The sequence below is a fragment of the Scomber japonicus genome, chromosome 21 (genome assembly GCF_027409825.1).
Source record: "Scomber japonicus isolate fScoJap1 chromosome 21, fScoJap1.pri, whole genome shotgun sequence".
Classification (NCBI taxonomy): Eukaryota; Metazoa; Chordata; class Actinopteri; order Scombriformes; family Scombridae; genus Scomber; species Scomber japonicus.
Window position 1 is genome coordinate 3,539,043 of NC_070598.1, and position 26,100 is coordinate 3,565,142.

A 26,100-nucleotide genomic window follows, 5' to 3' on the forward strand; every position below is an offset into this window, starting at 1 on the left:
TCCATTGTTAGTGTGCTAGAAGATAGAAATATGCCATTAAGAATTAACCACTTAACCTGTTTCTTATTAAACAAAAAGTTCTTAAAAGTTCTTTACAAGATATAATTGTGTATGTTTGCTTGGAAAATTGAATACTATTGACAGTTAATGAGTCAGATGTCATTTAATGGACCTTGTATGAACTGAATTAATATTTTTCACATTATTAGTAGCCTTGTAAACTAGGTAGGCACACAAACTCTTACATACTGTATGGGTCAAATTCAACCTGAAAAATTGATTGGTCAAATTTAACCTGCATGTATTCGAAGGGATTTTAAGTTCGCCAAAGGGGGGTCAAACAAGGTAAAAGATGTTTATGTGCAATTTTAAAACAGTGAAACTATAAACTAGGACATTAGGACATAGGTCATTAGGACAGTGGGGACAGAGTTCAAGGCAGACTTTGACAGTGTTACAAGAACTGTACATGTTCCCTATATATTGCTACACATGCGAGGTTTCAAACACAAGTGGGCGTCTGCACCTGCAAACAGGCCTACTCAAAATAACAAATCAAACCCAGGTGACCAACATAGCAGTTGTCCAACATACAGTAGCCCTCCTTGTGGTGGAGGACAGCTTTCATAGGACTATAAAAAATACCAGAGACACTTTTTCACTGATTTGGTGGAGTGGAAGGACTGATTTGGTGGATCTATTATTCCAGAGATCGAGATGAAGAGAAAGTATTAGAGGACGACAACATAGAAAATAGAAAATGGACGAAAGGCCGTTGTGACTTCTCTCGTGCAAAGGTCTCATCTGTGCATGAGAAAGGTGGCTGCTCTCCACACAGTAGCCACAGCAGCCGCAGCAGCAGCAACAGCAGCAGCAGCAGCAGCAGCAGCACAGTGGTCCGAATCTAACCATGATCTGTCTGTAGTCCCACATTCAGTTTCACACAGACAATAGAGAGGAGGGTGAAAACTTCGTCAGAACAAGAACTGTAAATGTATTGTTGTTTGTTTGCGGTTTTGTTCGTTTGACATTTGCAAAGTAGTATGTTACTTTGTTTTATGACATACACTCAATGCACAGTTGACTGTGCACAATTGAAATAAAAGTTAAAGGACGCTTTTAACGGTTATAATGAAAAATGTCGTTGCTTCCCTCACTTTTAATACAATTCATAAAACTAATTATTGAGGTTATGTTCTCCTATTCTAGATAACATGAGATCATAATCTAATATGAAGGTGTCCTCTACATATGAATGGTATTTAACCTAAAGAAAACACTCTTTCTGCTCTCTGAAACCTTAATGAAGGATTAATTACCCATTTATTTGGTATAGAGACTAACTATAAAGGGATACTTGAGCTGGGTCAAAAATGACCTGCTCCATGCAGTGAAGGGACAGGATATGAACAGTATGAAAGAGTTAACTATGTCTAAACAAAACATTATAAACCAATTAAAACCAAAATACGTATGCACAATTTATGTCTATCACATTTTACCCGAGTGGCACTGCAGTTTCACACCTACTGTACTACAACTGCTTCTATATTGGTCCCCTGTGGCAGATGATACTGTGATACTGGGCTATATAAAAAGCTGACCCCAAAATGTACGTCTGGCATGCTTCCTTTTATCAGTCCTGTGAATTTGTCAGGTCACATGACGTCACGGTTTTCTTAACCTTCCTGTTGTCTTCCTGTTAACCGTGCAACTTTTTTGTCCTCAGGTTTTGTTTGACTGTTTATAAAGCATAAGGTATGAATTATCACCCAATTCTGTGTTAGACCTGTTTAGCAAACTTCATTCCAACTTACTACCACAGGTTTCACACATATTTTTGGAAATAGACTTCATTTAAATTAAAGTATACCTCATTTTTGAGTTAACGCCTGTTGTCCTCCTGGGTCAAAATTTATGGAAAGACAACAGAAGGGTTAAGATTTCCCAGAGTTCAATCAAAATCAGGAGAGAGAACTGACAGTGTAATGCCATTGAGTGTTTGTATGCATGCCATTGCATGTAAACCTATCTGAGGAGCAATAAAATGAGATCTTATTGTATTATACCAGAAGGGCTGCAACAAACAATTGTTTTCATTCTGGATTAATTTACTTGTTATTTTCTTAATGAATCGTCCGATTGTTTCATCTATAAAACGTCAAATAGAGGTGAAAAACCCCCTTAACAACTTCACAGAGCCCCAACTTGCTTGTTTTATCTAAAACCCAAAAAATGGAATCATATTTGATTTTCTGAAGGTGGAATCAACAAATGTAATCAATTATAGAATAGTTACTCATTCATTCTCTTTTGATCCAGCAAATGACTAATTGTTGCAGCTCTAGGGATTAGTAGTTGTTCAAATTATGTTGCTTAAATATGATACTTATGCTGCTATTTATGCTATTACTTATAATCACACCAGATCTTTTTTTCTTTCTTTTTTTTCTCTTCACACACACTCACACACTTCCTGTGAATGTAGCAGGGCCAGCACTGAGGTTTTTTTAACTGGCGCTCTCTGTGTGTTTTCTCACACTGCACTGTGCTGAACACCTCAGAGCTGTTGAATGCTGACCTCCGTCTCTGTCTGCCTCCTTCATTTTGCAAACCTGCTCTGCTTTCATTTCAATCAGACTTCAGGGACGATATCAAGGCTCGGCAGCTGTATGCTGTCAAAGTGGATGCAGGACCTCTATTCTTTGAAATGAAGGTGTTCTGAGAAAGCAGAAGGACTTGAGTTTTGTTTGCTGTGGTGGATGTCTGTCTATTGCAGTCTCTCCTCATCATGGCAGCAGCTCCGCCAGTGTGCTACCATGGGGCAATGACGAAAAAGGAGTGTGAAGACCTGTTGGGAAAGAAGAACAAGGATGGAGCTTACCTCATTCGAGACAGCGAGACCATCCAGGGAGCCATGTGTCTGTGTGTCTAGTGAGTACTCTGCTATCTTTACTGGAAAGACCTCAATGTGCAGGACTGTTTCTTTAGTTTCTTTTTGTAATTTTACAGCTAATAACTCTTGCAATGTTGCATCATTTTTAGTAGCACTAATATATACACAGATATTGGTATAAGTGTTCATATTATTATTATATACTGTACTTTATGGTGCTAATATTACCAGTGTTGTTAGATACTGTCATTTGGAATATGAAGGAAGGGCTTGCCTACAATAATACATTTAAAAGGTGCTTTTTTTATCTACTGTTTACAAACACATGTAGTAATAATAGATAAAGATGATTTTCCATTTGTCTTTTATGCAAAGATGACCTACAGAAATAATGACGTAGATTTTTCTTTTTGTGGGTTAGTGAGAGAACATAATGGCACTGTTGGTTGCAGCGCTTCTATTTTCCATTACGCATGTACAGAATTTATACAGGAGACAATATGCAAAATGCACCAACAACTGCTAATGTTTTCAATGTTACTGAGAGGAAAATGCAGAAAAATGCATATAAAGGACAATTCTGATGAGAGAAAAATGTTGCTGCTGCCACTATAAACAGGATTCACACTGGGTGCCAGTTAGTCATGTGACCATGTTATACATAGAACATAGAAGCAAGACTAAATTACAATAGAATACCCCCAAATACAATAAAATAAGACAAAAAACAATACAAAGAACAAATAAAACGCATAAAACATTCTGGAACAAGCTCAAACTTTAAGCCAATATTAATGAAAGGTAAGTGTTAAGAAGTGACATAGAATATATTAATTGTTTGTAATGCCGTCTCTCCAGGCAAAGATGGTTAAACAGCTGCGAGTAATACGACTAATCCCACTAAAAGTCTTGCCGTTAATATAATTTACTGTTACAAATCTGCTAATGTCATCTCTTGGGGAACAGTTTTATCTAAATGTGTGTATCTTGTTTATGTTTGCAGTAAAAACAAGGTGGTGTATACCTACAGACTACTTCAAGCACACACTGGAAACTACACTCTCCTGGTAAACACACAAACACACACACACACACACACGCACACAGCCGCACAGAGTATTGAAAGGTGTCATATATCTTATGGAGTTCAGTTTATTCAATGGTGACAGTCAGAGATACGGAAAGTAAATGCAGAAAGAGTGAGGCGGGATGGGGTGGGAGTTTGTTGGTTGGTTGGTGGTAAGGGTGTTAGATGGGCGAGAGAGAGGATGCAAAGGTGCAAAGATCCAAATTGGAATCAAACAGGGGGCGTTGAGGGTATTTGGTTTGCACTATAACCACTCGGAAAGCAGATACCCCATGTTTGTTTTTTCTTCTTTCCTTTTATTCCTCTTCCTCCCTATAAAGTAGTAAACTAGCTAACTGTATATAAAGTAGTATAAACTAGCTAACTGTATATAAAGTAGTGTAAACTAGCTAACTGTATATAAAGTAGTATAAACTAGCTAACTGTATATAAAGTAGTGTAAACTAGCTAACTGTATATAAAGTAGTGTAAACTAGCTAACTGTATATAAAGTAGTATAAACTAGCTAACTGTATATAAAGTAGTATAAACTAGCTAACTGTATATAAAGTAGTGTAAACTAGCTAACTGTATATAAAGTAGTATAAACTAGCTCCACCTCCAGCAGCTACAACAGTAACATGCTGCTCTAACACTGATGCTTCACTATTAATAATCTAATGATGTCATATATAATAATATATCACTACTTTTACTGTAATACTGCATACTAGATCACTCATAATACTGCAGTACTTTTACTGTAATACTGCATACTACATCACTATAATACTGCAGTACTTTTACTGTAATACTGCATACTACATCACTCATAATACTGCAGTACTTTTACTGTAATACTGCATACTACATCACTCATAATACTGCAGTACTTTTACTGTAATACTGCATACTACATCACTCATAATACTGCAGTACTTTTACTGTAAACTAATTTACTGCTGACAGAAAGTGAGTGAAAGTTGAGTGAAAATCAATTTGCATAATCTACCAAAAATAGCTCTGCAATGTGCATGTCAGTTAAAAAACAACACTCATATTTGGTAAAAATGTCAGCCGCCTCCTCACTTTATTAGGATTACACAGGATATCACTTCAACGGCAGAAATCAACAGTCTGTCAGTGTCATGAAAGGAACATTTGACCCAAAAGTGGAAACTTACCAGTTCACCGTTTATACTTTTGACACAGGAAACTCCTCATACGTTAGTTTGGCAACAAAAAAAACACCACTCACCACTCTGTCACAGTGGCTAATCTTATATCTCAATTGGGGATAGATAAGTAGGCTTTTTTCTACAGTGTATTATTCATAATGTTTAAAATTTGAGGAACCCTTTACGCTTTTGATTCATGTAATTGAAACCTTCCTACACCTTTCTGTTTTTACTGGCCTACATCTATCTGTTGTTGTGATCTTACATGACTGAGGTGTGAGCCAGTAACTCACGTGTAGACAGTTGCCTCAGCTCTTCACACGTTCAAACCTAGCCTTGTTATAACATAAAGGTGTGCTAAGTAGAGGTCAATGAATCACTAAACTAAAACTGGCTGCACAACATAAGATAAGCTGCTAATAAAGATTTACAGAGACTAAATGCAGGTGGAACCGGATTTAGTATAAGAGCTGGACTGAAAAATGTGCAGTCGTGTTTCCTCAGCTCGGCCCGCAGGCTTTACATTGTGATGATGTCAAAGATTTTTAAACCACTTTGGAAGTTCCGAAGTTAATAAAAGAAAGAGTCGTAATTGACCTTATTTGCAGTTTGAGGTGTCCTGTCCTCTTTTAGAACAGAGGGAGAAATGCAGGGGAATTTTTTTAGCTGCAGTACTTCTTAGGGGAAATTCTAAATGGTCCTATCCTGCTCTTAAAATACATCCACTGAACAAACTGACAACACCAACATTAGTTTACTAATATCAGACATGTTTAAATTGAACAGTAAAAAAGGTATAGCATGAAATATGGACGACACATCTGATCAGACACTTTACATTTCACAGAAAAAGGACGATACACCTCCAATTACAAAACTCCATGACGATAACCTCCAACTAAATTACTTAATAAGCATAATCTGATAACGGATAACATGATCTCTGTAATCTGTATGACTAATTTTCTCCAGGTATGCAGACAGAAATAAAACAGTCACCACCTCTTTAAAAAGGATTGACAGTTCAGTTTATTTTATCTTTTGGCTCTTTTGGTTTGGTCTTTTTAATGACAGTGTTTACCAGATAATACAGATAAGATCTCTTCTGGTCTTCTTCTTCCACCTTGTTATTTTTGTATCATTTTCCATTTCCGACTAATGTTATTGACCTATTTTTCTGCATGCATATTGTTTCCACTTACAACTTAATATTGTTTTCGCTCTCATTTTCTCTGTCGCATATTCGTGTTTTTTTTCCTTTTCCGATTGTGATATTCTCTTTCGTAATAGTAATAACAATAATAGTAATAATAAGTGTGGTAACATAAGCAAACAGAACTTCCCTTTTCTCCAGTGGACACAGACTCACCACCAGTATTCATGAACTGAAATAAGCCTCTTTTTAGCTTTCTTACAACATTTAACATTTCATGGGTTTAACCTCACTGCGGGTTTCATGTGTTTCATTGTGCATCTTGAAGCTGCCCCAGAGAGGGAAACCACTCTTAGTGGCACTGTGGGTGCTAATGAAACAACAGTGCAGTTTTTTTCTACCCATGTAATGCAAGATGGAAAATAAAAGTCCCTCATGGTTTTGTTCCATTTTGGTATCGTTATTAAGGTTTTGTTTTGTACTTTATGTCAGCTAAATGTTAAGCTGTCCTCCAAAACTGCCATTTATTGGATGCTCCACCTTGCCTCCTTGCCTGTCTGCAGCAATGATTGGTCAAATGTCCATGTACAGTACCCAACTTTAGTGGGTTACCAATTGGCTGATGCATATCTGGATGCACATTATTGGTTATTTTTTGTATATTTCTTTACCTTTCTGATTTTGTTTTCTGTTTTTTAACCCTCCTGTTGTCCTTAAGTCAAGGAAGGAAGGGAGGACGAAGGAAGGAGGGAAGGAAGGAAGGAAGGAAGGAAGGAAGGAAGGAAGGAAGGAAGGAGGGAGGGAGGAAAGAAGGAAGGATGGAGGAAATAAGGAAGGAAGGAGGGAGGGAGGAAAGAAGGAAGGATGGAGGAAATAAGGAAGGAAGGAGGGAGGGAGGGAGGGAGAAAGGAAGGAAAGAAGGAAGGAAGGAAGGAAGGAAGGAAGGAAGGAACAGTCAAAACAGATGGGGTCAATTTGACCCGGGAGGACGACACAAAGGTTAAATATATAAATGCTGCTTGCGATGTGTTTTATGATGACCCTGATGATAAAGTTCTCCTGTAAGTGTTGCTTGAGCTTTGACTTTCTTTGCACTTTTTCTCCTCTTCTCCGTGCACTTTGGAAGTAGGCGAAGTAGGCCTCTCAAATTAATGATCATTTATCATATATTATGATACCAATAATAGTACGGACATCAGGTTGTGACAGCCCAGCATCTCCACATGCACTGATACCAATGTTATTCAACAAGAAATGATAATGTCTTCCTCCCTAACCCTTTCCACATGTTTTCTGCTCCTTTGCTTCTGTATTTTGTGCCTTTTAGTCTCTTTACTGACCTGCTGCTGTTGTTTTTTTTAATCCCACAGACAGCAGGAGGTGTCCAGGAGACATTTTTTAAGACTTTGGATGATCTCATCCGTCATTATAAGAGAAGGAACCAGGGCCTTGCAATGCACCTGCGACACTCTGTCAAAAGGAAGACGGCCATGGTGATCCGACCCCCTCAACCTCCACCTCCAGATGATGACGATCCTGATTATGAAAGTATGTCATATATTCTTACCTATATCTTTCTCTCTGGTTTTCTCCCTGTGTTCCTTAACTTGTTTTGTGTAACCTTTGATTCTGCTTTTCTCTAGACTCGCCAGATTACGTTGAGGTCTTACCCTGCTGAACTCCACAAACGGTGACATTAAGCGTCAAATACACCAAGAGAGTGCAGATGACGTGTTGGGAAAAAGACTGAACTATGGGATCTTAACAAAAATGGACAATGGTTCGCAGACTGCATCATTTTTGGACTAACAAAGACTTTTATCTAAAAAATGGATATCTGCTTCCTGTAAATGCATGCACTCTCTTTTTCTAGCAAAGACTGGTCTTTTTTTAACTCTCTTGTTTTAACCTGTATTGCTATTTTACTGATTATCACTGTGACTCTTTTAAGCTCATGGACAGTTGTTAGTGTGAGAAAACGGAAATGATCACCAGGGTCCGATAAGATGCTAAAATAACCCTCTAAATGAGGATATACAGTAACTGATGCATCTTGATAGGTGCAGAACAAACAATTGCAAATAAAACATCTAAAATTAAATGCACGTAAAAACAATTGACAAGCGAAAGCAAACTCAAGGCTACATATTCATCATAGGTCAGTCTCATAATGTCTCACCTCTGGTCTTACGAAGTGTGACTTTCAAATCATTTACAGTAATCGTCGTCAACAACAACAACAGCTTTTTTTTTTTTTTTTTAATAAACTAACCACTCAAACCATTTTCTAACAGAGCTTTTAACAGGAAACAGATGCCATACTTATAGCAACTTCGCTTTCTAACAGGTTTTTTTTTAAATTAAAGGCAGAGAAGCAATATGTGGCTCAAAATGAAAGATCAAGTCTGGTGAGATTCTTTATTTTTAAGACTAAAATCAACAATTTGTAATGATCAGTAGCTCTGAGCTTCTAACGCATTGTTTCCCACTGAAGATACAAATAGACTTAAAAACAGCTCATAAATATATCGCTTCCTCTTTAGTAAAAGGTGGAGTCATTTCGTTAAACTGCTGGTCATTGTAGTTTTCTAGTAAATGTTACTTAAACTGGGTGTAAATAGTGTAGTTGTTGGGGTCTATTTTCAGCGGTGGATGCATCCACATTTGGTGCTCTAGTTTAGTCTATTTCTGGCAGCAGGATGTTGTATGTGGCGTAGGATTTAGCCTCAAAAAGGTAGTGTTTCTGTGTATGGTGGTGAAGCAACGTGTCAGGCAGTGCAGCAGTGTGACCAATTGATGTATGTGGATGGCTATAGAGGTCTACGGCACAGAGGAATAAGATATATCACATACTGCATTGGACTACAGAATGAACCCCCCCTCCCCCCATCATTATTAAACATTAAAGCAGTGGAGCCTAGTGTCGTGCATTACTTATCTTATCTTAACATGACCTTTAATGTAACGTCAACAAGTCTACAAGTCTGTTCCTCCTTGTCAATTCTCAGTGGGCTAAAATGTTGAAGTGATGAGTGGTATAGTTTCCCTCCAATTTAAAATGTACTGTGAATTTGACACCTCTTGTTAACTCGTCATCGATCATATCTACTGCCCACTTCTGGGTGTCTGTGTTTTACTGATAAGGCAAATACCAGTTGTCTGTGGAATATGCAGAATGGTTTTTGCTTCATCTTTCACTCTGCAGTACCTTTTAATTGGAGTTATTTAATACAGACTGTAAAAAACAGAAACATTTGTCCTTTTTTTTTTGCTATTATGGCGGATGCATAGAGGCATGGGGTAAATATTCTGTATTGATTGATTGATACCTCACTTGACTTCTCCCTCACTCTGTAAATACTGACTGTAATCTTTTGTAGGCCTCTTCTGACTATTCTGTGCAATTAAAACTCCACACAACTGAAACTCATGGCTCATATGGATCTTGTTTAAAAATCTACTTTTTGTAAGACTCATGCAGTCCGAAAAAGCTTAGAGGGTGAGAGTGTTTCTAAATGTACTTTTGTCTGTACGGACATTACCCCACATCCTGTGTACTTTGACACCTCCTCAATACAAGCTGCTTTGTCACTTGCTGTTTTTAAAACTTCAAATGCATCTTTTTTTTCTTTTTTTTTTTTACTTCAAGCTAGAATGCAACCTTTTGGGCAATTATTTGGTTTCTTGTGAGGTTTGCACATTCATTCATGTCTTTATTCAGTTTTCTCTTTGTGCACTGTCTGGCCCAACAAGTGCAAGTGAGAACAAAAACAGACAGAAGAAAAAGAAAAGAAGTGGAAAAATTCAGTAGTAGGTTTGAAGGCCATAAACATAGTCTAACCACAGTTTCCACACACACACACGATGCTTCTGTGCTACACACACACACACACATGCACATGCACATGTACCTACGCCCACCATCACAGTCATGTTTTTGCAACAAAGCTCGATTTAATGAATTTGACCGTGGAACGTGTGACTGCCACGTCAGACTTGAGGGTATCCATAACGTTAATGTGACTCATAGTTTACATTTTGTGTGAGCTTCAGTCAGACTGATAGACTTACTGTCTTCAGCAACAAAACGAGGTGGTTTAGTGGTTAGGACATATAGCCTATAAGATAGCTGCAGTGGCCAAGGTTTGAACTCAGTGTTGCGTGTCCTTCTCTTTCTCCCTTTCTCATCCTTTTGTTTTCTGACTGCATCGCTGCGTATAAAGACAGAATGCTAAAAACATACCCTTTAAAATTAAAAGAAAAAAGTAATACGTTATTGCAGTACAGACGCAGGTATCAAAAATGTTTGTTAAGTAATGTAAGAACAAAACAGACACGGAAAATACATGTCAGCAAAATTATCACTAAATTAGTTCTTCTCAGTAAGAGCTTCAAACATGTATCTGTCAGGCCGTAGTTCAGACCAAATGTTGATACTTTGCGTTCAAATTTGACTTCTAATGCAGAAGTAAATTAATAAACACATTCTAGTTTATCTGACAAACCCATGAAGTCTTATGTCATCCAACACACCAGGCCTGCTGTAGACATACTGTAAAGTTAATGTTTTTGTATCATTGATGGGACTTTAAAGTATGTTCATGCAAACAAAACCTTTTCAATATCATGCAGTGCAGTACAATAACAAATGCAATCTATTAAATGAAAGCAGGATTTACTGGAAAGTAAATAAATAATAAATAAATAATAATAAATAAATAATAAGTAGCAAAATGGTGTACCAAATAAACTATAGTGACTCATTAAAAAATAAATAAATAAATAAATAAATAAATAATATATATATATCTTCAATTAGTCAACAAAACAACAACATTTCACCAATAAGGTGCACAACTTTTCAAATCAAATATATCACTCGTTAAGTCTTTATTTTGTATTATTTGGGATTTATGTTTACCTGATGTATTCATAGTAAATTAAATATAAAAGAATCATAAATTGACTGAAAGAACACTCATTATTTTTATTTTATTTAGTGTGTTTTGTATGTTTTTATTTTATTTTATTGTATTTATTTTATTTCTTATTTTTGTATTTATTTTTATCTTATCTTTTTTTTTTATTATTAATCATATTTTATTTATTTATTTTCTGTATTTATTATTTATTATATTTATTACATTTGTTTTTTATTTTGATCTATTGTATTTTTTATTTTTTTTTATTTTATTTTATTTTATTTAACAGAATAGCACTAACGTCTAGTCTTGCTCCGCCCCGTCACCTTACGTCATTTCTTGCGTGGCCTCGTCCAAGTCACCTAAAAGGGGAGTCGAGTCTATTTCAGTCTCCTTAATTGATCGAAAACATATAACTAAATGCTTACATCTTATTTTACTTAATATAATAAACCATATCGTGCTAAAATTAACTAACTTATATCATACATAAATCCATATTAACTTTAAAGACGTGAATGTAATCCGTCTTGTCTCCCCCTATCTCGTACGTGGTCCGCTCTTTCCCCAGTTCGAAGCTCCAAGCGGGAGGAAGAAGCTGCTGTCTTGTTACCGGTTGTTGTTGATGTTTCCCGGAGAAAGAAAAACAACTACAGGTCGTCTAAAACAATAAAACACGTTAATATTTCACGTAGTTAGCCTTTTGATACATTAGCAGCAGTTAAAATGTTTTAATCCACCCGTGAATTAGAGCTGTTGTCATTGAAACTGTAAAGAGAAGACTGCTAAGTTAGCTGATGTTATAGAGGTTAAAAATGGCCGCTGTCATAAAGGTTGTTTTTGGGTGTTAATTTGTTGTGTTTTTGCTCCTCAGGATGGACATGACCACGTGTTTGAAGTCTCTGTTATTAGCTATCCAGCAGTACACTGGCAGCAGGACGGCACACACAGCTGCACAGCTACAGAAACAAGTGGAGGTGAGGTCTCACTTCAATGGCACTACACATGCTCATAATCATAGTTTAAACTTTAAGATAATCATAGGTAGATTTTTAAGCAAGGAGAGATTAGTGAGCCTGTATAGACTAGGTGAAAGTGATAAAATACTATATACAGTAAACAATCTCTGTGTAATATGCACAAATTCCTGAGATTATATACATATGTGCAATGTTTCTGAGATTTACATAGTAAGGACAGCATCAGTCTTTTTTTGTGGGAGTGGGGGGTACTGGGAGCTATGGTATGGCTGATGGTATGAAAGAAGTTAAAGTCCAGACCTCCTTTCAATATGACTGTATCATCATCACACAGCTAAGTCTGGCCCATAATCTGTAAATATTTACACTAACAGCAGGAATGAGAGACACTATGTCCCATTTACAGCTCTTTATTAGACTAAATTGGCTTCTCAAACATTTGCCCACATACAAGTTATAAACTACATACAGGCTTTTCAAACACATCCCTACATCACTGCATCACTACATCATGTTCTTGCTCTTATTTCCTCCAACAAACTCAAAATAATATTTCCACCAAGTGAAAGCTGTCTCACTTTATCATCTTACTCGCCGAGCTGCCGTACACACACAAAGTGATATAACTACAGCACCATAGCCAAGTGCCTGCCTGCCCAAAAAGTAGTAACGGTGCGAATTTGTATTTGTGGCGGATTTTCTTTTCTTGTGGCAAAAGTTAGCTACAGGAGTATTTAGTTAAAAAATAAAAAACTACCTTTTGAAAGTGTAATTAAAGAACTCGGTACTCAAACTGCGGACCTAACGTGTTACATAAAACTATGCATGTATATATGTGTGTTGGGAGGAGTTCAGGAGTACTCACTCTCACACTCCTGTCAATACTGTGGATAGCATCCCTCAGTGAGAAGCGCTTAATGTCAGTGTCTTTAATTCAGCTCTAAGCTCAGAGCAGCAAACTTCAGCACTGAACAGAAAATAATTCTGACTATTTTTAGGACAGACATGAAAAATTCTGACCTCGTTCCTGTAATGAGGCACGTAAATCAGAGGTAACAGTGCGGTTAATGCTCACCGCATGTTCTTGCAATAAGCTGCCATCAGTGATGTTAAAAATACATCGACCCTGAGCTGCAAAGCACAACGACATAACTGAAAGCACTGAAGGAATAGAAAGTCATGTTGCAATGAGGATGAGCTATAGGTGAGGTGATGTTTAGCAGCTCTGACGTCGCTCTGCAGAACATGCTGACTGTGCTGCACAAGCTTTTAGGGACAAATCAACACCATCACTTTGTAAATGTACTAGGGCTGTCAGCGTTAATGCATTAATCGCGATCAGATTAATGCAATCCATAATGCGTTAATTTTTTAAAATTGCATTTTAATGTTGCAAGCCTTTTTGTCCCTTCTACTCACCCGTAGACGGCTCCTCTAGCTGTAGCGCTATGCTTTGAAGTGGCCTCCTGCAGTAAACCTACCGCGCTGATGGAAAGTAAGAGAGCTACTGGACTTTTGAACGGCTTGTTTAACTTTAAAACACTTCCAGACGCTTCAGTTGACAAGTCAAAAGTAAAATGCAACCTGTGTCAAACGGAGTTTAACTACCACCGGAGTATGTCGAGTTTGAGTTAGCACCTCCACGCTAAACACCCAGGTGCAGCCAAGCGAGCCTCAGCTCCACCAAAGTACTAATTTGGAGTGTGGGAGTCGCAGTTAAGACACTCTGGTAAGAAATGCTTTACATTATGGGCTTAAAACTGCCTTGAAATGTAAAATAACAGGATTTTAAACATGCAATTCAAAACGCGATTAATCGTGATTAACTATGGAAATCCTGCGATTAATCTCGATTAAAAAATTAATCGTTTGACAGCCCTAAAATGTACACATATATATTACTTAATATCTTAGTATGCAGACTTCATTTGTTATCATGTTATTGCCCTTTTCTCTTCTCTATCAGTCAGTCATATGCAGCCCATAGTGTGAGCAGTGCACATATATATAAATTCATGTTGTGCTTGTTTGCAGGAGGTTTCAGCCCTTAAATGTGACCAGCTGCTGTCTTCAGGCCAGGTTCTGCCCAGTGAGTGTGTGAGTGGGCTGGTGGAGCTGGTTGGAAACCCAAACACCAGCCCTGCACTGACGAGCTCCATCATCTCCCTGCTGACACAACTCGGTAAAGTCAACCAGTTTACACATTCAACCTTTCACAGAACACAATCACCACATCAGAAAAGCTCCAGCAGTGTTTTACTTTATGAGAAACTCTCAAGTCAGCTGGTTCATATAAAGTATTGTCTCTCTACTCAGGCTTCTTAGTGTAAACTTTCCATTATCGAGGAAATACAAATCTTATGTTTTTATCTGCTTTCAAGGTATTTTCATGATCACACAGGTCAGGTGTTGACTCTTCGCCCAGGATGAGAACGTTTAGATCTATTTCCACAACTTTTTAAATTCAGAACTACAAACATGGTCCTTCTCTTCTCTTCTCATCCTCTTCTCTTTTCCTCTTGTCTTCTCTCCTCTCCTCTCTTTTCCTCTTGTCTTCTCTCCTCTCCTCTTCTCCTCATCCTCTCCTCTCCTTTCCTCTCCTCTCCTTTCCTCTCCTCTCCTCTCCTCTTCTTTTCTCTTCTCTTCTCCTCATCCTCTTCTCTTTACCTCAACCTCTCCTCTCCTCTCCTCTCCTCTCCTCTCCTCCCCTCCCCTCCCCTCCCCTCTTCTTCTCTTCTCTTCTCTTCTCTCCTCTCCTCTCCTCTCCTCCCCTCCCCTCCCCTCTTCTTCTCTTCTCTTCTCCTCTCCTCTCCTCTCCTCTCCTCCCCTCCCCTCCCCTCTTCTTCTCTTCTCTTCTCTTCTCTCCTCTCCTCTCCTCTCCTCTCCTCCCCTCCCCTCCCCTCTTCTTCTCTTCTCTTCTCTTCTCCTCTCCTCTCCTCTCCTCTCCTCTCCTCTCCTCTCCTCCCCTCCCCTCCCCTCCCCTCTTCTTCTCTTCTCTTCTCTTCTCTCCTCTCCTCTCCTCTCCTCCCCTCCCCTCCCCTCTTCTTCTCTTCTCTTCTCTTCTCTTCTCCTCTCCTCTCCTCTCCTCTCCTCTTCTCTTCTCTTCTCTTCTCTTCTCTTCTCTTCTCTTCTCTTCTCCTCTCCTCTCCTCTCCTCTCCTCTCCTCTCCTCTCTTCGGCAGTACGCTTTGTTCCATTTCTGCAAAGTCTGTTGTGCTAGATGCCACTAACTTTTATACACTGCACCTTTAAAGTGTTGTGATGCTGCAGATTCATCACTCATATTCTTTTATAGACTTAAGAAAACATCTCTGTGTGGTACAGATCCACCAAAAATCACACTGTAAACATTTTAATGTGTTTTTCAATGAAAATAATGATGCAGAAATTATGATTAGCTTTTAATATTGTGAGTCAAATCGCAATTAGTAAACACTCATCACAGGTCACATCATACTGCTGTTGAATGACAAGTAAAAAGAAATAATAGCACTTGTATTTCCTCTATGGGACAGTCACAGAGTGCAAAGACAAAGAAAAAAGTAGAGTTTGGGGTCATTTAACAAACAAACAAACATATTTATTACCTACAAAGTACTTCCAAATTCTTCTTGGGGAAACACCACTGTGCCAGGATTTAATCACCAACCTCACCATTTACTTGGCTATGTAAAGATCATGGTTTGGGTTAGGGTTGGACAAGTTTTCAAATTCCTTAAAGATATGCAACCTTTGCTGCCATGGCAACAGTGAACACCATCATTAATTGACATGATAAGTCGATTAGAGTTTTTAAATGTGGGTTTCGATTAATTTCCCAGCGCTAATTTCAACCATAAAATCTGCTACTGTTTTTATACCAGGTTCACTTTTATCTGAGGATCAACTGTTGATTTACTTGGCCAAGATGCCTGCCATCAGACAAAGAAAAAAGTAGAGTTTGGGGTCATTTAACAAACAAACAAACATATTTATTACCTACAAAGTACTTCCAAATTCTTCTCGGGGGAAACACCACTGTGCCAGGATTTACTCACCAGCCAGAAGAGTTGCAGGACTGAAACTGAAACAGATCATTTGTATTTTTCACACCTGCTTTCAGCCTGCGATGACGACAGCCGGGAGATTCTTCACAGCAGCTATAACCTCACCAGCACTCTGGCATCTGTGGTCCACTGCCACAGCGCCACCCCTGGAGAGCCGCTGGTACTGCAGGTAAGCTCATCACTGCTGTCAGGTATTAGTCAGTGCAGGCACATTAGAGAAGATGATGGTATTCTCTATTCCTTCTTTCCTCCCTCCCTTCCTTCCTTCCATCTGTCTTTCCTCCCTCCTTCTCTCTTTCTTTCCTTCCTCTCTCTTTCCTCCCTCCATCCCCTTTTCTTCCTTCCTTCTCTCCTTCCTTCCTTCTCTCTTTCTTTCCTCCCCTCTACCTTTCCCCTTCCTTCTTTCCTCTGTTCTTCTTTCTTTCATTCCTCTATTCCTTTCTCCCTCGCTCCTTCCCTTCCTTCCTTCCTTTCTTCTCTCCTTCCTTCCTACCTTCATTCCTCCCTTCATTCCTCCCTCCCTCCTTCCTTCCTTCCTCCCTCCCTTCCTTTCCTCCCGTCCTTCTTCCCCCCTTTCCTTCCTTCCTTCCTTCCTCCTCTCCTTCCTTACTACCTTCCTTGCTCCTTTCCTTCTGTCTTCCTCCCTTCCTTCCTAGCCTCTAGGACAACAGGAGGGTTAATGTCTAGTTTACTTGATTAGAACTATGTAAAGATCATGGTTTGGGTTAAAGTCATCACTGGAGACAAGTCCTCAAATTCCTTAAAGATATGCAACCTTTGCTGTCATGGCAACAGTGTCATTAATTGACATGAGCAAGATTAGAGTTTCTAAATGTGGGTTTTGATTAATTGCCTAGCCTTAATTTCAACCATAAAATCTGATACTGTTTTTGTACCAGGTTCACTTTTATCTGAGGATCAACTGCTGATTTACTTGCCATCTCGTTTTTACACTGTATTATAACTTTTGTTACCACTAGGCGGCAGATAAAAGTGTTAATGAATGAAGTCAATAGATCAAAGTTAAGCAGAATGAAGAATAAGATCCAGCAAATGTTGTTTTGTGTCTTTCAGTGTCTTCAGGTGCTGCAGAAACTGACTTACAACACTCGAGTCTTCCAGTCGACCAACTACATCCATGAGCTCATCACATTTCTCATGACCAACATGTAAAAAAAACACTCGTACCATCAGCTTGATCAAAACACTGCTATTAGGGCTGCTCAATTATGGAAAAAATCATAATCACGATTATTTGGGTCAAAATTTAAATCAAGATTATTAAAATGATTTTTTTTAAACTTTAGGAACATGCTGCATTTATTGGACATTCGGCTTAATTCATTTTCTCTCCCAGCAGCAGCCTTTTATCTGCCGCTTAACGCAACACACAGTAGAAAATGTGCAGAGATATTAGAGCTGAGCTGGTTACCATGACGATAGCTCACACATCACTTCCTGGTTTTTAATAATTAGTCAATAAACTCAGCATCGTCTGACGCAGGCTGGAAACTCTGCACTTTTATTTACAGTAAAAACATTTCACCGTGTGTTTCAGCTTCTGTTAAACTATAACGGAGCTGCAGCGGCTTCCTGTCTAAGCTTTTCAAAATAAAGTGCTTTGTCTGACGCACGCTGGAAACTCTGCACTTTTATTTACAGTTAAAACATTTCGCCGTGTGTTTCAACTTCTGTCAAACTAATGGAGCTGCAGCCACTTCCTGTCTAAGCTTTTCAAAATAAAGTGCATTGTCTGACGCAGGCTGGAAACTCTGCATCTTTATTTACAGTTAAAACATTTCGCCGTGTGTTTCAGCTTCTGTCAAACTAATGGAGCTGCAGCCACTTCCTGTCTAAGCTTTTCAAAATAAAACCTTTATTGAGCGCTATCTCATTATTATTATTATTAAAAATAGTTTCCCCTTGATTTTATTAGTTTTGAGATTGTTTGGCCCCTAAATTTCGATTAATTGAGCAGCCTTAACTGCTATCTATATTTAACATGGAACTAATACTAATCACCTTTCACCTTTCACTTATCACAGCCAATCTCAAAACGAGGATATCGTCATGCCGTGTCTCGGGCTCATGGCAAATCTCTGTCGTGAGAACCACTCGGTGCAAAGTCACATCAAATCTCTGGTAAGGTTACATACGTCATTTACACAGGATGTCTGTCACTGTGTGTGTGTGTGAGTGTGTGTGTGTGTGTGTGTGTGAGTGAGGGGGAGATGTGGGGAGAGGTGTTTCATCCCTCAGCATCACAGGTCATCATCAGTGTCACTACGAGCGGGATTTGTGACATCATAGCTAGCGTGGAGCCAATTGCGGTCCATTATGCAAATTACTCATGGGTGACGTTAAGATAAGATAAGATAAGAAGTTTCCTGTAATAATCCTACAGTGGAGAGATTTACTGTAATGCAGCTGCAAAAGTTGAAAGTGCAATAAATGAGTATGAGACATTTAAAAGTGAAAAAAATATATTTATAGAAGCTGAAAGTAATACTATAGCTGAAATATTGATATTGAAGGGTTTGGGTTAGGGTTAGTCCTCCAGTGCAGAAAAACTGAACATATTTTTGCATATTTATAGATTTTTTTATTTTTCAGAGAATTTCTAACCAGGTAATTCAACTCATGAAAACCGTATCAGACATGTTCATCAAAGAGGAGTCTGTTTTTATATGTGTTAAAACATTTCTAGAAGGGATCTTTAACCTTCCTGTCGTCCTCCCGGGTCAAATTGACCCCGTCTGTTTTGACTGTTCCTTCCTTTCCTCCCTTCCTTCCTTCTCTCTTTCTTTCTTTTTTTCTTTCTTTCCTCCCTTCCATCCTTCTGTCCTTCCTTCCTCCCTCTTTCTTTCTTTCCTCTCTCCCCTCCTTCTCTCTTTCTTTCCTCCCTCCCTCCCTTCCTTCCTTCCTTCCTTCCTCCCTCCCTCCCTTCCTCCCTTCGTCCTCTCCTTTCTCCCTCCCTTCCTCCTTCCTTCCTTCCCTGTTTCCTCCCTTCCTCCTCCCTTCCTTCCGTCCTTCTTTCTTCCCTCCTACCTTCTGTCCTTTCTTTCCTCTGTCCTTCCTCCCTCATTTCCTTCTTCCTTCCTCCTTTCCCTCCTTCCTTCCGTCCTTTCTTTCCTCCGTCCTTCCTCCCTTCCTTCCTTCCTTTCTTCCTTCCTTCTTCCTCCTTTCCTTCTTTCCTTGACTCGAGGACAACAGGATGGTTAAATAAATAACATGATTAGTTTTTCTTTTTACTTCTCGACACAGAAAAATTCAGTTCAAAATTAACATTGTCCTTCTGCTGAATGCTGTGAAAACGATTATTTTCAACATCGATTCATCTTTTTCTGTTAATTATTTTCTCCATAAAATGTCAGTAAATTCAAAGTGATGTCCTCAGATCATTTGTTTCATGTATGACCAAAAAAACCCCAAACATCAAATTTGTAAATTTCCGGCATTTTTGCTTTAAAAAAATCACTAAAATGTTTATTTGATCATCAGGATAGTGACAGAGTAGGTAGTTTAATTGTTTCATGTGGTCATTTTTTAATCTTTTTACCACTTTGTTTATGCCTCAGTGCCTTTACTGTAGCGTTTGACTTGGAAAAATGCAAACTACAACTACCTCTTTAACAAATAAATACATTAAAAAGTTATATTTTCCATGTTTTAATGTTTTAAATGTTAATCCTAACCAGCCTCTTACTGTTTGTTTTCATGGTGAATCTGTTTTAGACATCCTTAATTCTTTGGTTCTTGTGTGTAATATAAAGTGTGTGTGTGTGTGTGTGTGTGTGTGTGTGTGTGTGTGTGTGTGTGTGTGTGTGTGTGTGTGTGTGTGTGTGTGTGTGTGTGTGTGTGTGTGTGTGTGTGTGTGTGTGTGTGTGTGTTCTCTCTTGTAGGAAAACGTGAAGCCTTTCTACCGCACACTGATCAGCTTCCTGGCTCACAACAGTCTGACAGTGGTGGTCTTCACGTTGTCTATACTGGCCAGCCTCACTCTGAATGAGAAGGTTGGAGAGAAGGTAAGCGGAGAACCTTTTAACGAGATATCGAGAGCAACGTTACCAGCCTCTCGCTCTTCTTCAGGCTAAAACAAGAAGAATGTATAGTCGCCATCTTGAATAGATAAAGTCACCTGACAGTCACTGTCTATTACCCCTTTTCCACCGAGCTGGAGCTAGTGCTAGAGCCAGTGCTCAGTTGGTGCTAATCCAAGCACCTCTTACGAACCTGTTGCATTTCCACCGGCAAGGAGCCACGTGATTACGTCACTGTATAACGTAGCCAGCGTGCACCTTTGAAGCACTTCCATGATTCACCAGTGAGAGGCAGCAACATGGCGCAAAGCATCTAGCCTGCCGGAAACGAAGAAGAAGAAGAAGAAGAAGTCAACAGCTCTGGCAAAAAATGATAAAAATAGTACTTTTAATCAACAAATCTTTAACCCTCTGCAAATGCCACGCTAGTCAGCTAATGAACGTTATCCCCGCTAGCCGGCTAATAAACATTAACCCTGTTAGCCGGCTAATAAACATTAGCCCGGCCCCCAGTCCGCTGACATAATCGGTTCTTGCTTTAGACCAGCAAAGAGTTGGTGCTTGCTCTGGCTCCCGTTCTGAGGCTCGGGGCTGGAGCTTTGGCGGCAAAGAAGCAAAGAACCGGTGCTAAGTCAGGCTCTGGCTCCAAACTAGCACCAGCTAGCATATATCTGAAGTGTAAAGAAGACAATAGAAACCATTATAGTAGTACATATGTGATGAACCCAAATAAAAAAAAATAATGAAGTGTGTGTGTGTGTGTGTGTGTGTGTGTGTGTGTGTGTGTGTGTGTGTGTGTGTGTGTGTGTGTGTGTGTGTAAAAAGGAACAATAGCAGAACATTGGGAAAACCCTCAGTTTAAATATATATTTCTGCTGTTACAGATTAAGTTAGCACCTTTTTTTTTTTAAATCCAGATGTTTGCATCTAGCACATAACTTTTTAAAGCGGAGGACTCTCTGAAATGGTTCTCACCACATTGAGCTAATTTAAGAGTGAACTATTTCTTCCTTCCTCTCTGTATATTTGTTCCTCTTTCTACTTCACATTGCTCGATGTAAATCAGCCTCCATCATCATCGTCATCATCTCTTTTTTTTTTTTTTTTTTTCTTCCTCAGCTCTTTGACGCAAAGAACATCCATCAGACTTTCCAGCTTGTGTTCAACATCATTGTGAACGGTGACGGCACTCTGACCCGGAAATACTCAGTTGACCTTTTGGTTGACCTCTTAAAGAATCCCAAGATAGCAGATTATCTCACTAGGTACCCCCCCCCCCCCAACACACACACACACACACACACACACACACACACACACTTTTAACCCCAGACGTTGCTTCATGACTCAGCTCGTTCCCCTTTCTTCTCCCACTTCCAGGTATCAGCACTTCTCAGCGTGTGTTTCTCAAGTTTTAGGACTTCTGCAATCCAAAGACCCGGACTCTGCAGCCAAGGTGAGATTCAAGGCAGTTTGAGAGGGTTGGGTTTTTTTTAGGTCATGCACGACAGCTTCCTTCCTCCCTCCCTTCCATCCTTCCTTCCAGCCTTCCTTCCTTTCTATCCTTTCCTCCCTCCCTTCCTTCTTTCCTCTGTACTTCTTTCCTTCCTTAAACCTTCCAACTTTCCTTCCTTCCTTCCTCCCTTCCTTCTTTCTGTCTCCCTTCCATCCTTCCTTCCAGCCTTCCATCCTTCCATCCTTCCAACTTTCTTTCCTTCCTCCCTTCCTTTCCTTCCTCCCTTCCTTCTTTCTTCTGTCTTTCCTTCCTTCCTTCCTTCCTTCCTTTCTGTCTCCCTTCCATCCTTCTTTCCAGCCTTCCTTCCATCCTTCCTTCCTTCCTTCCAACTTTCCTTCCTTCCTTCCTTTCTTCCTTCCTTCTTTCTGTCTCCCTTCCATCCTTCCTTCCATCCTTCCAACTTTCTTTCCTTCCTTCCTTCCTTCCTTCTTTCCTTCTTTCTTCCTCCCTTCCATCCTTTCTTCCTCCCTCCTTACTCCTTTCTTGACTTCTTTCATTCCCTCCTTCCTTCCATTCTCTCTCCTTTCCTTCCTTTCTTCCTTCCTTCCTTCCTTCCTTCCTTCCTTCCTTCCTTGACTCGAGGACAACAGGAGTAAACCAGAGCACTATCTAAGAAGAAGAATCGGTTCATATTACACTTTATTCTTCTAGTCTTTATATATCTTTACCACCACTAAACAAAGGAGCCGTGTCTGCAGTGACCGCTTGGCTTTAATGAGGTCGTTGTTTAGTCTGTCGCTGCACACCTCGTACTGGTGAGATGTTCCTCTCGTGTGGTCTGAGGGGATTTAACCATCGTGCACCGGCTACTAACAGACCACAACATATTGATGCAGAGTGTCTCAATAGCGCAGTCAGACCAATGACACAGAGTAGTCAGTCACTCATCGTCATGCTTATAGAAAGAAAGAAAGAAAAGAAAGATATTGTGATATTTATAATAATCATAATATCACTATATCATGGAATAAATGTCTTTTCCTGCTTTTTAAAGGCTGCATTACAGTATAAATGTCATTTTCTGAGCTTAACAGACTGTTTTATCATCTGCTTTTATCCACTTAGTCATTATATCCACATTACTGATGATTATTTAGCAAAAATCTCATTGTGTAAAAGCACAGATAGTCGTTCAGAATATCGATATCGAGGTATTGGGTCAAAAATATCATGATGTGTGATTTTGCCCATATCACCCAGCTCTAATAGGCATCAAGGTTTGTTTAAGTAGCATTAACAAGTATCAGTGGGCAAATGCACATCCAGGATTTCTGCAGCAGCTGAGTAACAGATAAAAAAACATAAAAGAAAAAAGTGTTAATTCTGTCACAATAATGATCGACTTATCGTACAATAAGGTAATAATCAGCATCATCATGTCTATATATGGACTTATCATATGATGCATGGACATGACCTTTGACCTCAATATTGCCACACTTCACATTAGCAGCTAAGAGGCTATTCATGTCACATTGGCTCAGTGAGTAGTGTCCTCCATTCCTCACTGTGCTCGTCCTGAGTGGAGACCGCAGAAGTGATTTTGGGATGATGTCATGCGGGGGAAAGCGCTTTTCTATTAAAGGCTGGTTTATTTGAATGCAAAAGTAGTTATTCATTTATAAACACATATGTTTATTCTCAAAACAAAACTTTTTCAATCAAACAGTGGGTCAGGTTAATGGGTAATAGTCTGGTAATGATTTGCTTAACTGAACTGGACCTCTATATTAACTCAGACTGGGTTCAGGTTAGACTGAGTTTCAATTAAACCTTCTAAAAGAACACTAACTTTGCTTATTGTAGTCCCAAAAAGCTGTTACTGTGCACAAATATTGCACCCGAGTCGCTGTAAGTCTCACAAAGCTCACTGTCCTCAGACTCTGTGTCTCTCTGAGAGTCAAACAAAGCTTCATCCTCTGTTCCATCGAGTGGAAAAACAACAAAGTTAGTGAATCTTATAGGCTTCACACCTCTGTGCTCATACTGTGTGTCGCTGCCACCGCTCAATAAAAGCTGCTCATCTATGCTCTATCGCGTTTCAACATCTGCTGCAGTTTCAAACTAGAGTCCCAAAATACTTCTTAATCACACTGCATCAGCACCCATCAGTGAACCCGCCTACACATAACATACAGCACTAACAGGTCTATTTCCATTAGAGCGTGAGGTGTCACATGACTTGACACTTCTGTTTATGAGGCTGAAGTGTAGACGCTTACATCATTGTCTTTATTGTTATTTTTACAGTTAAGAGTCATAACCACAGACTGTATAGAAGAAATGGACGTAACATCCGTGACGTCACCCATTGGTTTGTGGACTGCTGCTCGGAAGCCAATAGTTTCGAATCTAGGCAGCGCCATCTTGAAAATTTCAGGTGCATGCTGGGAAAAATAAAAACACAGATTCTTCTCTTCTATATGGGCATGAGGCGGGGCCATGGGCGGAGCGGGGGAGGTTGCTATGGTTGCGAGGGCTGGATCCCGAGGACATTGGTCAATCAACCTGTCAATCAGGACGTAGCCACGCCCTAATGCATACCCTGCTTTATCGTCACATATAAAATCAGGGAGGCCAAAATGTCCCAAATGAACATCATACTGCATTGAAGAAGGCTTTAAACTAGCGATTGAGACCATAAACACATTTTGAAAACGTTTACTGAGGTTAGAAATCAAGTGAGAAGTTGGTGAATTCTCCATTGACTTGTATAGAGACGGTCGCCCCCTGGTGGCCTTTTCATAGAATGCAGCTCTAAGTTACTTCCACGTTGGCTTCTTATCAGAGGACAGGAACTCCTCGCCTGGTTATAACTTTATTAACAGTTTTTTCCCCCTGTTTGCAGGTGTTGGAGCTCCTCTTGGCCATGTGCAGTGTCTCAGGTCTGCGCTCGTCGTTGTGCGAGGTTGTTTTCAGACCGGCGGGACTCAAACTCAGAGCGGCAGGACGTAAGCATGGCGCGGGACTGGACGGAGGACGCAAGGCGGAGAGTGGCCTGGCTCTGGTGCAGTGGCTGAGCTCTCCTGTAGAGGGAGCCGAGTGCTGCTCGTTGCAGGCGCTGCAGCTGCTGAACGAACTGCTGGAGGTGCGTACGGTGGCCCTGTAGGGACATAAGAAGTCAAATTGAACACTGGAAATGCTATTGCATGCACATGAGGTATAATTTGTTCTCATGTTTGGAATTTGTTCTCATGTTTTGGATTAAAGGTTATCAACTGTTACATTATTTGTCTGGAAAAATGTTAAAAATGAAAGTGTGAAAGACTGGACCATTATATTTGATTATCTCATGTCAGAGTTAATTTAACATGAGGATGAATTGTATCTTGTGTTAGTAGCATTTTGAGCTTGATGCAGTAAAACGTGGCGCAGATACAAATCTCTCTCTCTCACTTACTCGCTTACTTTCTTTCTCACTCTCTCTCTCTGTTTCTCTCACTCTCACTCTCACTCACTTCCTCTCTCTTACCCTCTTTCTCTCCTTTCTCCCTCTCTCTCCTCTTCTTCTCACCTCTCTCTCTCTCTCTCTCCCTCTCTGTCCCTCCCCCGTTCCTCTCTCTCTCTCTATCTCTCTCTATCTCTCTCTCTTTATCTCTCTCTCTCTCACTGTCACTCACTTACTTTCTCACACTCTCTCTTTCGCTCTCTCTCTCTTCCTCTCTCTAATTCTCTCTCACTCTCCCTCTCTCTCCCTCTCTCTCTCTCTCTCTCCCTCTCTCTAATTCTCTCTCCCCCCCCCTCTCCTCTCTCTCTCTCTCTCTCTCTCTCTCTCTCTCTCTCTCCTCCTCTCTCTCTCTCTCTCTCTCTCTCTCTCTCTCTCTCTCTCTCCCCCCCCTCTCTCTCTCTCTCTCTCTCCCCCCCTCTCTCTCTCTCTCTCCTCTCTCCTCTCTCTCTCCCCCCTCTCTCTCTCTCTCTCTCTCTCTCTAATTCTCTCTCCCTCTCTCTAACTCTCTCTCTCATTCTCACTCACTTCCTTTCTCGCTCTCTCTCTCTCTCTCCCTCTCTTCTTCCTCTCACCCTCACCCTCTCTCTCTCTCTCTCTCCCCTCTCTCTCCCAGGAGGCGCTGGGAGCAGACAGCGTATCCGACTGTGTGCTGAGCTTTGTGGAAATGTTGCTCCCGGTCCTTTTGTCTCTGATGAAAGTCGTTCGATCCGTCGCAGGGAGACGCTCACCTGAGAAAACACTGCCAGCGCATCACACCACGTCACCGGCCTGCTGCTTGATATCCTTCACACTGCTCCATCAGTGTGTGTGGGTGTGTGTGTGTGTGTGTGTGTGAGTGTGTGTGTGTGTGTTTGTG

The 26,100-nt window shown here is 40.0% G+C and overlaps 2 protein-coding genes across 2 annotated transcripts in view; both read left to right on the forward strand.

The window, feature by feature from the left end:
• The first annotated feature begins 2,580 nt into the window (after positions 1–2,580).
• On the forward strand, positions 2,581–8,079 carry si:ch73-264p11.1 (uncharacterized protein LOC100000923 homolog). Its single transcript, XM_053342168.1, has 4 exons — positions 2,581–2,934; positions 3,900–3,963; positions 7,664–7,841; positions 7,937–8,079. The coding sequence occupies exons 1-4, from the start codon at positions 2,792–2,794 to the stop codon at positions 7,969–7,971; spliced, it is 420 nt and encodes a 139-aa protein (XP_053198143.1). The 5' UTR covers positions 2,581–2,791; the 3' UTR covers positions 7,972–8,079.
• A 3,676-nt stretch (positions 8,080–11,755) lies between these two features.
• cip2a (cellular inhibitor of PP2A) overlaps positions 11,756–26,100 on the forward strand; it is a 27,852-nt gene continuing 13,507 nt past the window's right edge. The window contains exons 1-11 of the mRNA XM_053342171.1: positions 11,756–11,871; positions 12,090–12,192; positions 14,230–14,377; positions 16,297–16,409; positions 17,315–17,409; positions 18,286–18,382; positions 20,143–20,265; positions 21,400–21,545; positions 21,661–21,736; positions 24,645–24,884; positions 25,858–26,027. Of these exons, the coding sequence (XP_053198146.1) occupies positions 12,091–12,192; positions 14,230–14,377; positions 16,297–16,409; positions 17,315–17,409; positions 18,286–18,382; positions 20,143–20,265; positions 21,400–21,545; positions 21,661–21,736; positions 24,645–24,884; positions 25,858–26,027 (1,310 nt within the window). The 5' untranslated portion in view covers positions 11,756–11,871; position 12,090. The remainder of the gene's footprint in view (positions 11,872–12,089; positions 12,193–14,229; positions 14,378–16,296; positions 16,410–17,314; positions 17,410–18,285; positions 18,383–20,142; positions 20,266–21,399; positions 21,546–21,660; positions 21,737–24,644; positions 24,885–25,857; positions 26,028–26,100) is intronic.

Coding starts and splice junctions, on each gene's coding strand:
- si:ch73-264p11.1 (XM_053342168.1), top strand. CDS start 2,792: ATGGCAGCAGCTCCGCCAGTGTGCTACCATGGGGCAATGACGAAAAAG. Junction 2,935..3,899: donor GCCATGTGTCTGTGTGTCTA/GTGAGTACTCTG, acceptor TTATGTTTGCAG/TAAAAACAAGGTGGTGTATA. Junction 3,964..7,663: donor CTGGAAACTACACTCTCCTG/GTAAACACACAA, acceptor TTAATCCCACAG/ACAGCAGGAGGTGTCCAGGA.